Consider the following 14,604-nt stretch of genomic DNA (forward strand, 5'->3'; position numbering starts at 1 on the left):
TATTAAACAGTCTTTGGTAGTAACTAATAATGCTGTAAGTTCTTGCTTTGTATTAGATATTACTGTTTGTTCATTGCATTCAACTTCTCATAAGCATCTGGTGACATATATTTCAATACCTTACTCTAACTATAACTAGGAGCACATTGATATTCAAACAAGTTTATTCCACTACTGTTCTTTAAAAAGCAAAAAAAATATTTATTTTTGAAACATAAACATGTGAACATACTTTTGTTTCTCCGAATATTTCACCATCATTGGAGCAAGCTCATAGGTGACAAACATTCCAGGTAACCCTTGTTCTCCTGTGAATGAGCCTACTGGTTTCTGATGTCTAGTCACTGCAAACTGGTTAGTGTGAAGAGTCTGCAAGTAGTTAGTGAATGTTACTATAAAGATTTGCTATATTTGTAAAACATAATGAATATTATAGTAGTATCTACATCAAGAGATACTTGGATATATATTAACTCACTATAATTACCTAACCATAATACACTGGTGGTTAGGACAACTATTAAGTAAATCTTTATAAGAATTGAGGATGGGAAAGATTTTCTGGTTAGTGCTTTTCAATCATTCAACCTTGTTTAGGTTTTATCATTCATATTAAAATGGCTAATTTAGAGCAGCAAAACTACAAGGTGAAAGAATAGGCAGATATATAAATAATGATTAAGCCAAACAAACTAGATTAGTAGTTTCTAGCTCAAGTTTTCAACAGAATCATAAGTATACTTGATTCAGCTGTATTGAGTGCATTGTGGTGATGACAAAAAACTGTCATTCTAAATTCCGTGGTGTTTCTAAAAAGGAAGCTATTAACAATGTTTTAGACAGGAAAAACTACCATCCCATATCTTAAAGAATCTAGTTGATTCTGTAAAGTATAGCTCTGTTACAAATAAAAGGGTTGTGATTTTAAAGCTAATATGGGTTACTATCCAGTGTCACTTTCCTACCTGGTGTGGTTTGTTGGTGCATATTGACAACATGTTATGATATCTAATCACAAACACATTACAATTCTTATCTAAGTGTAAGTTTCATTCCTTAAGGTTGTTCACTTAGCCCTATCTTGGCTGCCCCTATTATCACATCTGTGTTTCTGGTTAGGTAGTGACTATCAAAACATCCTGACGTATAGCATGTCACACATTAAAACATCTACATGATCCTGAAGTATAGCATGTCACACATTAAAACATCTACATGATCCTGAAGTATAGCATGTCACACATTAAAACATCTACATGATCCTGAAGTATAGCATGTTACACATCAAAACATCTACATGATCCTGAAGTATAGCATGTCACACATTAAAACATCTACATGATCCTGAAGTATAGCATGTCACACATTAAAACATCTACATGATCCTGAAGTATAGCATGTCACACATTAAAACATCTACATGATCCTGAAGTATAGCATGTCACACATTAAAACATCTACATGATCCTGAAGTATAGCATGTTACACATTAAAACATCTACATGATCCTGAAGTATAGTATGTCACACATTAAAACATCTTCATGATCCTGAAGTATAGCATGTCACACATCAAAACATCTCCATGATCCTGATGTAAAACATGTGAAACATCTCCATGGTCCTGAAGTTTAGCATGTCACACATCAAAACATCTACATGATCATGAAGTATAGCATGTTACACATTAAAACATCTACATGATCCTGAAGTATAGCATGTTACACATTAAAACATCTCCATGATCCTGAAGTATAGCATGTCACACATTAAAACATCTTCATGATCCTGAAGTATAGCATGTCACACATTAAAACATCTACATGATCCTGAAGTTTAGCATGTTACACATTGAAACATCTCCATAATCATGAAGTATAGAATGTGAAACATCTCCATGACTCTGTCGTATAGTGTATTACATGTTAAAACACCTAATTTATCCAGCCTTCCAGCATGTCACAATGAAAACAACTACATGACTTTTGACTTACGATGTGTTACACATTAGAACATCTCCATGATTCTGATTTATAGTGTAGCACACATTAGAACACATACATGATCTTAACTTATAATACATCACATATTAAAATAAAATCCATGATTCTGTCACACATTCATTATCTAAGACCTTTCAACCACCATGACTTCTTGTTATGAAATGTGTCACATGGAAAATAACATCTCTGTGACTTTCCTTTCAAATGTTTTACTTATGAAACCAAACCTCTCTAAGATCCATCTTAAACTTGCCAGATATCAAATAAACAATGTGACCTTGAACTATAACCTGCCTTGCACAACTTTACTCTGTAACTTTTACCTTTTGAACTTCTCTACAAGTTTCATGACCTTTAAAAATTCACTTCTACATAAACCAAAACCTAATGATTTTCCAACATTGTTTTCAGAAGCAAGAGTGCTGTGAGTATTATTTCTATAAAAATTATAATACAGATTTTTGTCTTTACAAAGACTGTAACAATTCACCTACAATATATTATGATAATTTCTTTTTGAGATCCAGAAATGTTTAATATGTTGTTTAATTGTTATTGTTAAGAGATTTAAATATGTTTTCAGTCATCTCATGTCAAGTGCCATGTTACAATATCATAACAACTTAACAAGTGGAGTGCTTCACTTGAAGATAAACTTCAGTCAGAATAATGACAAGTTTTAATCACAACCATCCATGAAGAATTCTTAAGTTTTTGTTACTTAAGTTTGTGTTGTCGATGGCAAAAATTATCTGCTTATTAAATTATTATGTTAGTTCTTCTGAGCAGTTTGTTTTTTGAAATGTTCTAATGATGACGTGGTTCAACTTTGAAAGCAAACCAGTTATGATGATATAAATTTTGATGAAATTAGCTTCACAGAATTGAAGCTTTACTTTCTTGCTGATGTATTGTGATGTGTCTCGTTCCCAGGAAGAACAATTCATTTTAACAAATGTTACACCCTTGTCGAGTGGACAAGAATCAAAAGAATTTAGGGTGGAACCATCTTAACAACAAATGAAAGGAGGCAGTTTCTGAGAAACTTGAAAACCTCTTCATGTTTCTTTTTAGATGCCACAAATGCAGTGAATGTAAAACGACTACTATATGTCAAAATCTTATTGAAACCTCTGACTAGGTCAAAATAAACTTTACACACAAGCACAGGATCAGTCTTTAAAAATTTCAGATGTTTTTCCTACAATCTTCCAAACCGAGCTTAAGAATTGCATGAACTTCACATTTCAGAAAGTGAACCCATGGTTAGTGCACTTTCATTTCACATAAAACAAGTCTTTCAAACTGCTGTATTATCTGTTGTTATTTACACAAACAATTACACAATGTAACAAAATTTTTACTTTTTCTTGTTCCTGGGCAGAAAGTGTTATTTCCCGGTTGCTTATGCCTAAAGTAAATGGAAAAAGACCTATTTTTCTCTTCAAACTTTGCTTTTGTGACCTGGGAGTGTATAACAAAAACATGATGGGAGACGATATTTGGGGGCTGATACGTGAAAGTGATTTATATTGCAGTCGCAAATCTCGAAAAACTACTCACTTCTAAACATTTTTGTATAACTTTGGTATAAATACATGTAAATCTTGATTCATATGTTGTTTTATTCAGACATTATGTAAATGAAAATGTGCAAATGTGTCAGTTTTTACATAGAAAATAGGTTAATTTCTAAATTTCATTATCCAGATCACAAAAGCAAAGTTTGAAGAGAATAATGGCCACTTTCTGTACTTTTACAACATAAGCAATTAAGAAATAACACATACTATCCAGGTACAAAACTTTTGTTAAATGGTGTAATAATTCAACAGAGAAATCCATATCTCGATTATGATAAATACTATGTGAATAATAAGACATCCAACCCAGATTATCATAAAGGATAATTCTTTTTATTCCTCTTCAAAGGCACATTATCTTATGGATTGTTTCAAGGACGGGAACATGCACACTGTTTGTCTTACATTACAGTGTTTCAAGGATGGGAACATGCACACAATTTGTCTTACATTACAGTGTCTCAAGGATGGGAACATGAGTACTGTTTGTCTTACATTACAGTGTTTCAAGAACAGGAGCATGAACACTGTTTGTCTTACATTACAATGTCTCAAGGATGGGAACATGAGTACTGTTTGTCTTACATTACAGTGTTTCAAGAACGGGAACATGAACACTGTTTGTCTTACATTACAGTGTTTCAAGAACGGGAACATGAACACTGTTTGTCTTACATTACAGTGTTTCAAGAACGGGAACATGAACACTGTTTGTCTTACATTACAATGTCTCAAGGATGGGAACATGAGTACTGTTTTTCCTACATTACAGTGTTTCAAGAACGGAAACATGAGCACTGTTTGTTTTACATTACAGTGTTTCAAGGATAGGAACATGAACACTGTTTGTCTTACATTACAGTGTCTCAAGGATGGGAACATGAGCACTGTTTGTCTTATATTACAGTGTTTCAAGAACGGGAACATGAACACTGTTTGTCTTACATTACAGTGTTTCAAGGATAGGAACATGAACACTGTTTGTCTTACATTACAGTGTTTCAAGAACGGGAACATGAACACTGTTTGTCTTACATTACAGTGTTTCAAGGATAGGAACATGAACACTGTTTGTCTTACATTACAGTGTTTCAAGAACGGGAACATGAACACTGTTTGTCTTACATTACAGTGTTTCAAGGATAGGAACATGAACACTGTTTGTCCTACATTACAGTGTTTCAAGAACGGAAACATGAGCACTGTTTGTCTTACATTACAGTGTTTCAAGGATAGGAACATGAACACTGTTTGTCTTACATTACAGTGTCTCAAGGATGGGAACATGAGCACTGTTTGTCTTATATTACAGTGTTTCAAGAACGGGAACATGAACACTGTTTGTCTTACATTACAGTGTTTCAAGGATAGGAACATGAACACTGTTTGTCTTACATTACAGTGTTTCAAAAACGAGAACATGAACACTGTTTGTCTTACATTACAGTGTTTCAAGAACGGGAACATGAACACTGTTTGTCTTACATTACAGTGTTTCAAGGATAGGAACATGAACACTGTTTGTCTCACATTGCAGTGTTTCAAGAACGGGAACATGAACAATGTTTGTCTTACATTACAGTGTTTCAAGGATGGGAACATGCACACTGTTTGTCTTACATTACAGTGTTTCAAGAACGGGAACATGAGCACTGTTTGTCTTACATTACAGTGTTTCAAGAACGGGAACATGAACACTGTTTGTCTTACATTACAGTGTTTCAAGGATGGGAACATGAACACTGTTTGTCTTACATTACAGTGTTTCAAGAATGGGAACATGAGCACTGTTTGTCTTACATTACAGTGTTTCAAGGATGGGAACATGTTTGTCTTACATTACAGTGTTTCAAGGATGGGAACATGAACACTGTTTGTCTTACATTACAGTGTTTCAAGGATGGGAACATGAGCACTGTTTGTCTTACATTACAGTGTTTCAAGGATGGGAACATGAACACTGTTTGTCTTACATTACAGTGTTTCAAAACGGGAACATGAACACTGTTTGTCTTACATTACAGTGTTTCAAGAACGGGAACATGCGTACTGTTTGTCTTACATTACAGTGTCTCAAGGATGGGAACATGAGTACTGTTTGTCTTACATTACAGTGTTTCAAGAACGGGAACATGAACACTGTTTGTCTTACATTACAGTGTTTCAAGAACGGGAACATGAACACTGTTTGTCTTACCTTACAGTGTTTCAAGGATAGGAACATGAACACTGTTTGTCTTACATTACAGTGTTTCAAGAACAGGAACATGAACACTGTTTGTCTTACATTACAGTGTTTCAAGAACGGGAACATGAACACTGTTTGTCTTACATTACAGTGTTTCAAGGATAGGAACATGAACACTGTTTGTCTTACATTACAGTGTTTCAAGAACGGGAACATGAACACTGTTTGTCTTACATTACAGTGTTTCAAGGATAGGAACATGAACACTGTTTGTCTTACATTACAGTGTCTCAAGGATGGGAACATGAGCACTGTTTGTCTTACATTACAGTGTTTCAAGAACGGGAACATGAACACTGTTTGTCTTACATTACAGTGTTTCAAGAACAGGAACATGAACACTGTTTGTCTTACATTACAGTGTTTCAAGGATGGGAACATGAACACTGTTTGTCTTACATTACAGTGTTTCAAGAACGGGAACATGAACACTGTTTGTCTTACATTACAGTGTTTCAAGAACGGGAACATGAACACTGTTTGTCTTACATTACAGTGTTTCAAGAACGGGAGCATGAACACTGTTTGTCTTACATTACAGTGTTTCAAGAACGGGAACATGAACACTGTTTGTCTTACATTACAGTGTTTCAAGAACGGGAGCATGAACACTGTTTGTCTTACATTACAATGTCTCAAGGATGGGAACATGAGCACTGTTTGTCTTACATTACAGTGTTTCAAGGATGGGAACATGAACACTGTTTGTCTTACATTACAGTGTTTCAAGAACGGGAACATGAACACTGTTTGTCTTACATTACAGTGTTTCAAGGATGGGAACATGCACACTGTTTGTCTTACATTACAGTGTTTCAAGAACGGGAACATGAGCACTGTTTGTCTTACATTACAGTGTTTCAAGAACGGGAACATGAACACTGTTTGTCTTACATTACAGTGTATCAAGGATGGGAACATGCGCACTGTTTGTCTTACATTACAGTGTCTCAAGGATGGGAACATGCGCACTGTTTGTTTTACATTTCAGTGTCTCAAGGATGGGAACATGAGTACTGTTTGTCTTACATTACAGTGTTTCAAAAACGGGAACATGAGTACTGTTTGTCTTACATTACAGTGTTTCAAGAACGGGAACATGCGTACTGTTTGTCTTACATTACAGTGTCTCAAGGATGGGAACAAGAGTACTGTTTGTCTTACATTACAGTGTTTCAAGAACGGGAACATGAACACTGTTTGTCTTACATTACAGTGTTTCAAGGATGGTAACATGAACACTGTTTGTCTTACATTACAGTGTCTCAAGGATGGGAACATGAGTACTGTTTGTCTTACATTACAGTGTTTCAAGAACGGGAACATGAACACTGTTTGTCTTACGTTACAGTGTTTCAAGAACGGAAACATGAGCACTGTTTGTCTTACGTTACAGTGTTTCAAGAACGGGAACATGAACACTGTTTGTCTTACATTACAGTGTATCAAGGATGGGAACATGAGTACTGTTTGTCTTACATTACAGTGTATCAAGGATGGGAACATGAGTACTGTTTGTCTTACATTTCAGTGTCTCAAGGATGGGAACATGAGTACTGTTTGTCTTACATTACAGTGTTTCAAAAACGGGAACAAGAGTACTGTTTGTCTTACATTACAGTGTTTCAAGAACGGGAACATGCGTACTGTTTGTCTTACATTACAGTGTCTCAAGGATGGGAACATGAGTACTGTTTGTCTTACATTACAGTGTTTCAAGAACGGGAACATGAACACTGTTTGTCTTACATTACAGTGTTTCAAGAACGGGAACATGAGCACTGTTTGTCTTACATTACAGTGTTTCAAGAACGGGAACATGAACACTGTTTGTCTTACATTACAGTGTTTCAAGAACGGGAACATGCGTACTGTTTGTCTTACATGACAGTATTTTAAGCGCAGAAAGACGCGTCTTGTTTCCACAGAGTGAGGGGGTGGGTACGGGGGTATAGCACTTCTTCAATTCAAATCACCACTTCTTTTCTAATAAAGTACCTCCCGAAATTTTGAGCCACCCATTGAGGTCTGTAATACACCACATCCCCGACTTATGTTCTACCACTTGGAGTATCGTTTATCTTACATTACAAAGTTTCACGAGTGGCACGTGCATGTTTGCTAGAAAACAACGTCTCGAGTGTTGCATCAAGAGTCTCTTATGCTAGACGTTAACTTCACCAAGAAAGAACTTTGAAGATAAATTTAAATTAAACCTAAAATATTACACAACTGAAAGGTCCCGTCTCAAGTAATGTATCAAAATATACAAAAATATTATGCCTTACGCTCAAATGAGCTGTGAAAAGTGTTCTAAGGAAGTGGATGTTTTTTGCTTTTTAAATCGCGATTACCACCACTAAAGAAGTGCCAGACCATGAAATATGTATCAGTTAGTCGATCATGAAGCTTCAGTATGTCAAAAACCCATGGAAATAAACATATTAAAAACACGTTTACATATTCTCATATGGACGTTTAGACCCCCCCACCCCAAACACGAACTCGAAGCTCAAGTTCGATGGCGAATATTTACACCACAGAAGACATACAAACAATGAACATGTGTCTCTCTCTTAAGAATTTCCGCACGAGGTATTTCTCTTTCTTGCTCAGTGCTTAAATCTGTAGGCTAAAAATCGAGTTTCGAGACCCGCGGTGGGCAGAACAAAGTTCATTGTGCATCTTTGTGCCTAACAACAATCGACTGACTATTCAACTCTATTTTTGTTGTCCATAAATTCTAAAGGACAGTTTCTTAGATTCAACAGTCCGAAATAAAATGGGTTATTTAATGTCTATATCCGTTGGCCACAACTTCTAGCTGTCTGTCTGTCCGATAGTGTATGAGAGACAGTCTCTGTCATCGTTTTATGAGGTCAATGGATTCATCTCTTTCATGCTGGTGTAAACGTTTGTTGTGGAGTGTAACCCCCTAGCTTTTGGTGCACTAGAGATATCTTATATGTTCATTAGAAATCTGCTATTCCGTCTTTAAAGCTATCTTGGCCCGGCATTGCCAAGCGCGTTAAGGCGTGCGACTCGTAATCCGAGGGTCGCGGGTTCGCATCCCCGTCGCGCCAAACATACTCGCCCTTTCAGCCGTGGGGGCGTTATAATGTAACGGTCAATCCCACTATTCGTTAATAAAAGAGTAGCCCAAGAGTTGGCGGTGGGTGGTGATAACTAGCTGCCTTCCCTCTAGTCTTACACCGCAAAATTAGGGACGGCTAGTGTAGATAGCCCTCGAGTAGCTTTGTGCGAAATTCAAAAACAAACAAACAAAAGCTATCTTATTCGGTCTTTAAAACTTTGTTTTCTCAGGTTCATCCGGGAAATCTAATTTTAGCCCAGAACCTACATCAAAGAATAAAAACAAGCAAGGAATGTGTTAGAATTTTATCTAATACTGAACTGACTTTCACTCTTATAACATACCCACTGCTGAAAGCACAAAGTGTCTTCAGCAGCATTGGGGCACAAGCCTTGGATTTTCTGATACACGGAACAGCACTTGAACCATCGTTAGGTCACAACTAACTCTTGGATTTTAAAAACCAATATTTTTACAATAAAATAGCCAGTTTTACATTCATGGACACACCTATCACACGTCTGTAACCTGGTAACCAATAAATGGTTTAGTTTGTTATGAATTTTGAATTTCGCACAAAGCTACACGAGGGCTATCTACACTAGCCGTCCCAAATTTAGTAGTGTAAGAGTAGAGGGAAGGCAACTAGTCATCACCACCTACCGCCAACTCTTAGGCTACCCTTTTTACCAACGAATGATGGGATTGATCGTCACATTATAACGCCCCACAGCTGAAAGGGGGAGCATGTTTGGTTTGACGGGGATTCGAACTCGCGACCCTCGGATTACGAGTCGAGTGTTTTATACACCTTTACAGAATACAATTTCCACCCTGACTTCGTTGACGAGTTTGAAAATGACCAAAAAACAACTAAGCTTTTGTAAGACCATGCTCACATTCTTCAAACTTTACCTAAGCTTCACCACGAATAAAAAATTGACAGTTAAATAACCATATGTTAATTATTGATAATATATGTTCAGAAAACGTTAACACAGCCGCGTGAAGCTTTTTATACGTAAAAATTATATATATATACATTGTTGTTCAGATATAATAACTAGAAATTAAAAGAATAATTTTAACTTATATTTTGTGTACAATTTGTTCTTAGTAGGTCATTTTCACACTTAACATTTATGTGTTGTTTTTACTGTTTTTCCTTCAGGTATTAATACACTGGTGTCGACAACTTTACATCAGTGCCACCTATTCAAGGATATAGAGCAAGTCTTCACGAGCGAGCAAACTGGAGCAACAGAACTTGCACTCGATACAGAAATGAAACCAGCCCTAAATATACTAGGCACGTGGTGCTGTCTTTCTATATCCTTGTCCTACTATCTTCATTGAAATAACAGAGATAAGAACAAACGCTGTCATATTTCTTTGGGTGATACACTTTCATTTTTTGTTTGTAATTAGTAACGTCTTTGCTAGCTCAAACCTATTTATATCGTTTCATTACAATTATGTAGTTCACTTGAAAATTCGATTTTTATCAACTCGCTAAACTTTCATTGGATAAGAAAATCGGTATCAACATATCAATTGCTTGTTTATTTTGAATTTCGCGCAAATATACACGAGGGCTATCTGCGCTAGCCGTCCCTAATTTACTAGCGTAAGACTACAGGGAAGGTAGCTAATCACCAACACCTACCGCCAACTGTTGGGCTACTCTTTTACTAACGAATAGTGGAATTGATCAAAATATTTAATGTCTCCATGGCTAAAAGGGTGAACATGTTTAGTGTGACGGGGATTCGAACCCGCGACTTTCAGATTACTAGTCCAACGATCTAACCACTCGGCCATGCCAGGGCTATAACATATCAAAAGCTCAAAGTAGGCTCAAACAAATGTAAAGAAAATTTCTTTAGAGCTCTCCTATTCTTTCCTTAGGGATCTTCTAAGCAGTTTGTTGAACTGTTTAACAACCTAATCTACACGAAACAACGTTGGTTTGACTCTCTCAAGTGGTATCTTCTTAAAACAACGAACTGATTACTTAATTTGTGGTCCAAAAAAGATAACGTACACGACCTCGCGTTATTTCAGTTTACACGACGTAAACAGATACAAAGTGTAGCCTAGTAGTTGGCGTTTCGTACTGAGGATCTAAAGTTTCGTGGTTCGGACCCCATAAACAACAATAAAATCACATCCGTTTGGGCTTTGGATGCGTTATAAGATAAACGATCAAATCTCACTGTTCGATTAGAGTGGCCCAAAAATTAGTTGACAGTAGTACCTAGTAGCAGTCTTCATTCTATTAGTATTACGCAAAACTCCTTCAAACAGCAACAGAAATAATGAAAAACAGAACATGTTGTCTTCGACTGACAGTATTTTCATACCTACTTGTATTAATATATTGAATAATATTGAACTTTTAATATTATTCTTTGTAGTTTATATTTTCTAGTGTAAGTAAAGCTTTTAAACCTCAAAGCTTCACTTAGTTTAAATAGGCACCTTTGACAACTTCATGACGCTAACATGTATGCATGACCACATTTGAAGTTTAACTTAAAAAACCTATTGCACAGGTGCACTTTATTAGATTCACTTCGTGTTGAATTTCCTAACTTTCCTCAAGGTATTGCGGCCGTTACATTTTGTCTATAAAGTCACTTGTACACCTGAAAATACCTTATAAATAGTAATAAAACACACACTTAACGAACACGATATTTAGAAACATACTTTATACAGAGGTAGTCATGATAAAATACACACTTAACGAACACGATATTTAGAAACATACTTTATATAGAGGTAGTCATGATAAAATACACACTTAACCAACACGATATTTAGAAATATACTTTATATAGAGGTAGTCATGATAAAATACACACTTAACCAACACGATATTTACAAATATACTTTATATAGAGGTAGTCATGATAAAATACACACTTAACCAACACGATATTTACAAATATACTTTATATAGAGGTAGTCATGATAAAATACACACTTAACGAACACGATATTTAGAAATATACTTTATATAGAGGTAGTCATGATAAAATACACACTTAACCAACACGATATTTAGAAACATACTTTATATAGAGGTAGTCATGATAAAATACACACTTAACCAACACGATATTTACAAATATACTTTATATAGAGGTAGTCATGATAAAATACACACTTAACCAACACGATATTTACAAATATACTTTATATAGAGGTAGTCATGATAAAATACACACTTAACCAACACGATATTTAGAAACATACTTTATATAGAGGTAGTCATGATAAAATACACACTTAACGAACACGATATTTAGAAACATACTTTATATAGAGGTAGTCCTGATAAAATACACACTTAACCAACACGATATTTAGAAATATACTTTATATAGAGGTAGTCATGATAAAATACACACTTAACCAACACGATATTTACAAATATACTTTATATAGAGGTAGTCATGATAAAATACACACTTAACCAACACGATATTTAGAAACGTACTTTATATAGAGGTAGTCATGATAAAATACACACTTAAGAACACGATATTTAGAAACATACTTTATATAGAGGTAGTCATGATAAAATACACACTTAACCAACACGATATATAGAAACATACTTTATATAGAGGTAGTCATGATAAAATACACACTTAACCAACACGATATTTAGAAACATACTTTATATAGAGGTAGTCATGATAAAATACACACTTAACCAACACGATATTTAGAAACATACTTTATATAGAAGTAGTCCTGATAAAATACACACTTAACCAACACGATATTTAGAAACATACTTTATATAGAGGTAGTCATGATAAAATACACACTTAACCAACACGATATTTAGAAACATACTTTATATAGAAGTAGTCCTGATAAAATACACACTTAACCAACACGATATTTAGAAACATACTTTATGTAGAGGTAGTCATGATAAAATGCACACTTAACGAACACGATATTTAGAAACATACTTTATGTAGAGGTAGTCATGATAAAATACACACTTAACCAACACGATATTTAGAAACATACTTTATGTAGAGGTAGTCATGATAAAATACACACTTAACCAACACGATATTTAGAAACATACTTTATATAGAGGTAGTCATGATAAAATACACACTTAACCAACACGATATTTAGAAACATACTTTATATAGAGGTAGTCATGATAAAATACACACTTAACCAACACGATATTTAGAAACATACTTTATATAGAGGTAGTCATGATAAAATACACACTTAACGAACACGATATTTAGAAATATACTTTATATAGAGGTAGTCATGATAAAATACACACTTAACCAACACGATATTTAGAAACATACTTTATATAGAGGTAGTCATGATAAAATACACACTTAACCAACACGATATTTAGAAACATACTTTATATAGAGGTAGTCCTGATAAAATACACACTTAACGAACACGATATTTAGAAACATACTTTATATAGAGGTAGTCCTGATAAAATACACACTTAACCAACACGATATTTAGAAACATACTTTATATAGAGGTAGTCCTGATAAAATACACACTTAACCAACACGATATTTAGAAACATACTTTATATAGAGGTAGTCATGATAAAATACACACTTAACCAACACGATATTTAGAAACATACTTTATATAGAGGTAGTCATGATAAAATACACACGTAACCAACACGATATTTAGAAATATACTTTATATAGAGGTAGTCATGATAAAATACACACGTAACCAACACGATATTTAGAAATATACTTTATATAGAGGTAGTCATGATAAAATACACACTTAACCAACACGATATTTAGAAACATACTTTTCATAGAGGTAGTCCTGATAAAATGCACACTTAACGAACACGATATTTAGAAACATACTTTATATAGAGGTAGTCATGATAAAATACACACTTAAGAACACGATATTTAGAAACATACTTTATATAGAGGTAGTCATGATAAAATACACACGTAACCAACACGATATTTAGAAACATACTTTATATAGAGGTAGTCATGATAAAATACACACTTAACCAACACGATATTTAGAAACATACTTTTCATAGAGGTAGTCCTGATAAAATGCACACTTAACGAACACGATATTTAGAAACATACTTTATATAGAGGTAGTCATGATAAAATACACACTTAACCAACACGATATTTAGAAATATACTTTATATAGAGGTAGTCATGATAAAATACACACTTAAGAACACGATATTTAGAAACATACTTTATATAGAGGTAGTCATGATAAAATACACACTTAAGAACACGATATTTAGAAACATACTTTATATAGAAGTAGTCATGATAAAATACACACTTAACCAATACGATATTTAAAAACATACTTTATATAGAGGTAGTCATTGCAACTTAATTACATTTTTGAGGAACTGAAAATCTACAATGAAAGTTCTGTTTTAGTAAACGGTTTCAATCACATCCACTGCCTGTGAAATCATTCATGTCCACACACACCATATTGATTCATAGAAAGTCAAGACATTCAGAAGTTGAAACTTTTAACCAACTGCTCCTGGCTTCTTTGTTAAGGAATACAACTTTATGTTTCCACCTCAGGAGGACCGGCATGGCTAGGTGGTGAAGGCACTCGACTCATAATCCGAGGGTCG

General features: G+C 34.6%; 1 protein-coding gene across 2 annotated transcripts in view; it reads right to left on the bottom strand.

The window, feature by feature from the left end:
• The window catches only part of LOC143246665 (endoplasmic reticulum-Golgi intermediate compartment protein 3-like), a 71,486-nt gene that overhangs the window by 5,750 nt on the left and 51,132 nt on the right, over positions 1-14,604 (bottom strand). For both annotated transcript variants that reach the window (XM_076493736.1, XM_076493735.1), the window contains one exon: positions 233-369. In XM_076493736.1, the coding sequence (XP_076349851.1) occupies positions 233-369 (137 nt within the window). The remainder of the gene's footprint in view (positions 1-232; positions 370-14,604) is intronic.

The sequence above is a fragment of the Tachypleus tridentatus genome, chromosome 3 (assembly GCF_004210375.1).
Source record: "Tachypleus tridentatus isolate NWPU-2018 chromosome 3, ASM421037v1, whole genome shotgun sequence".
Taxonomy (NCBI): domain Eukaryota; kingdom Metazoa; phylum Arthropoda; class Merostomata; order Xiphosura; family Limulidae; genus Tachypleus; species Tachypleus tridentatus.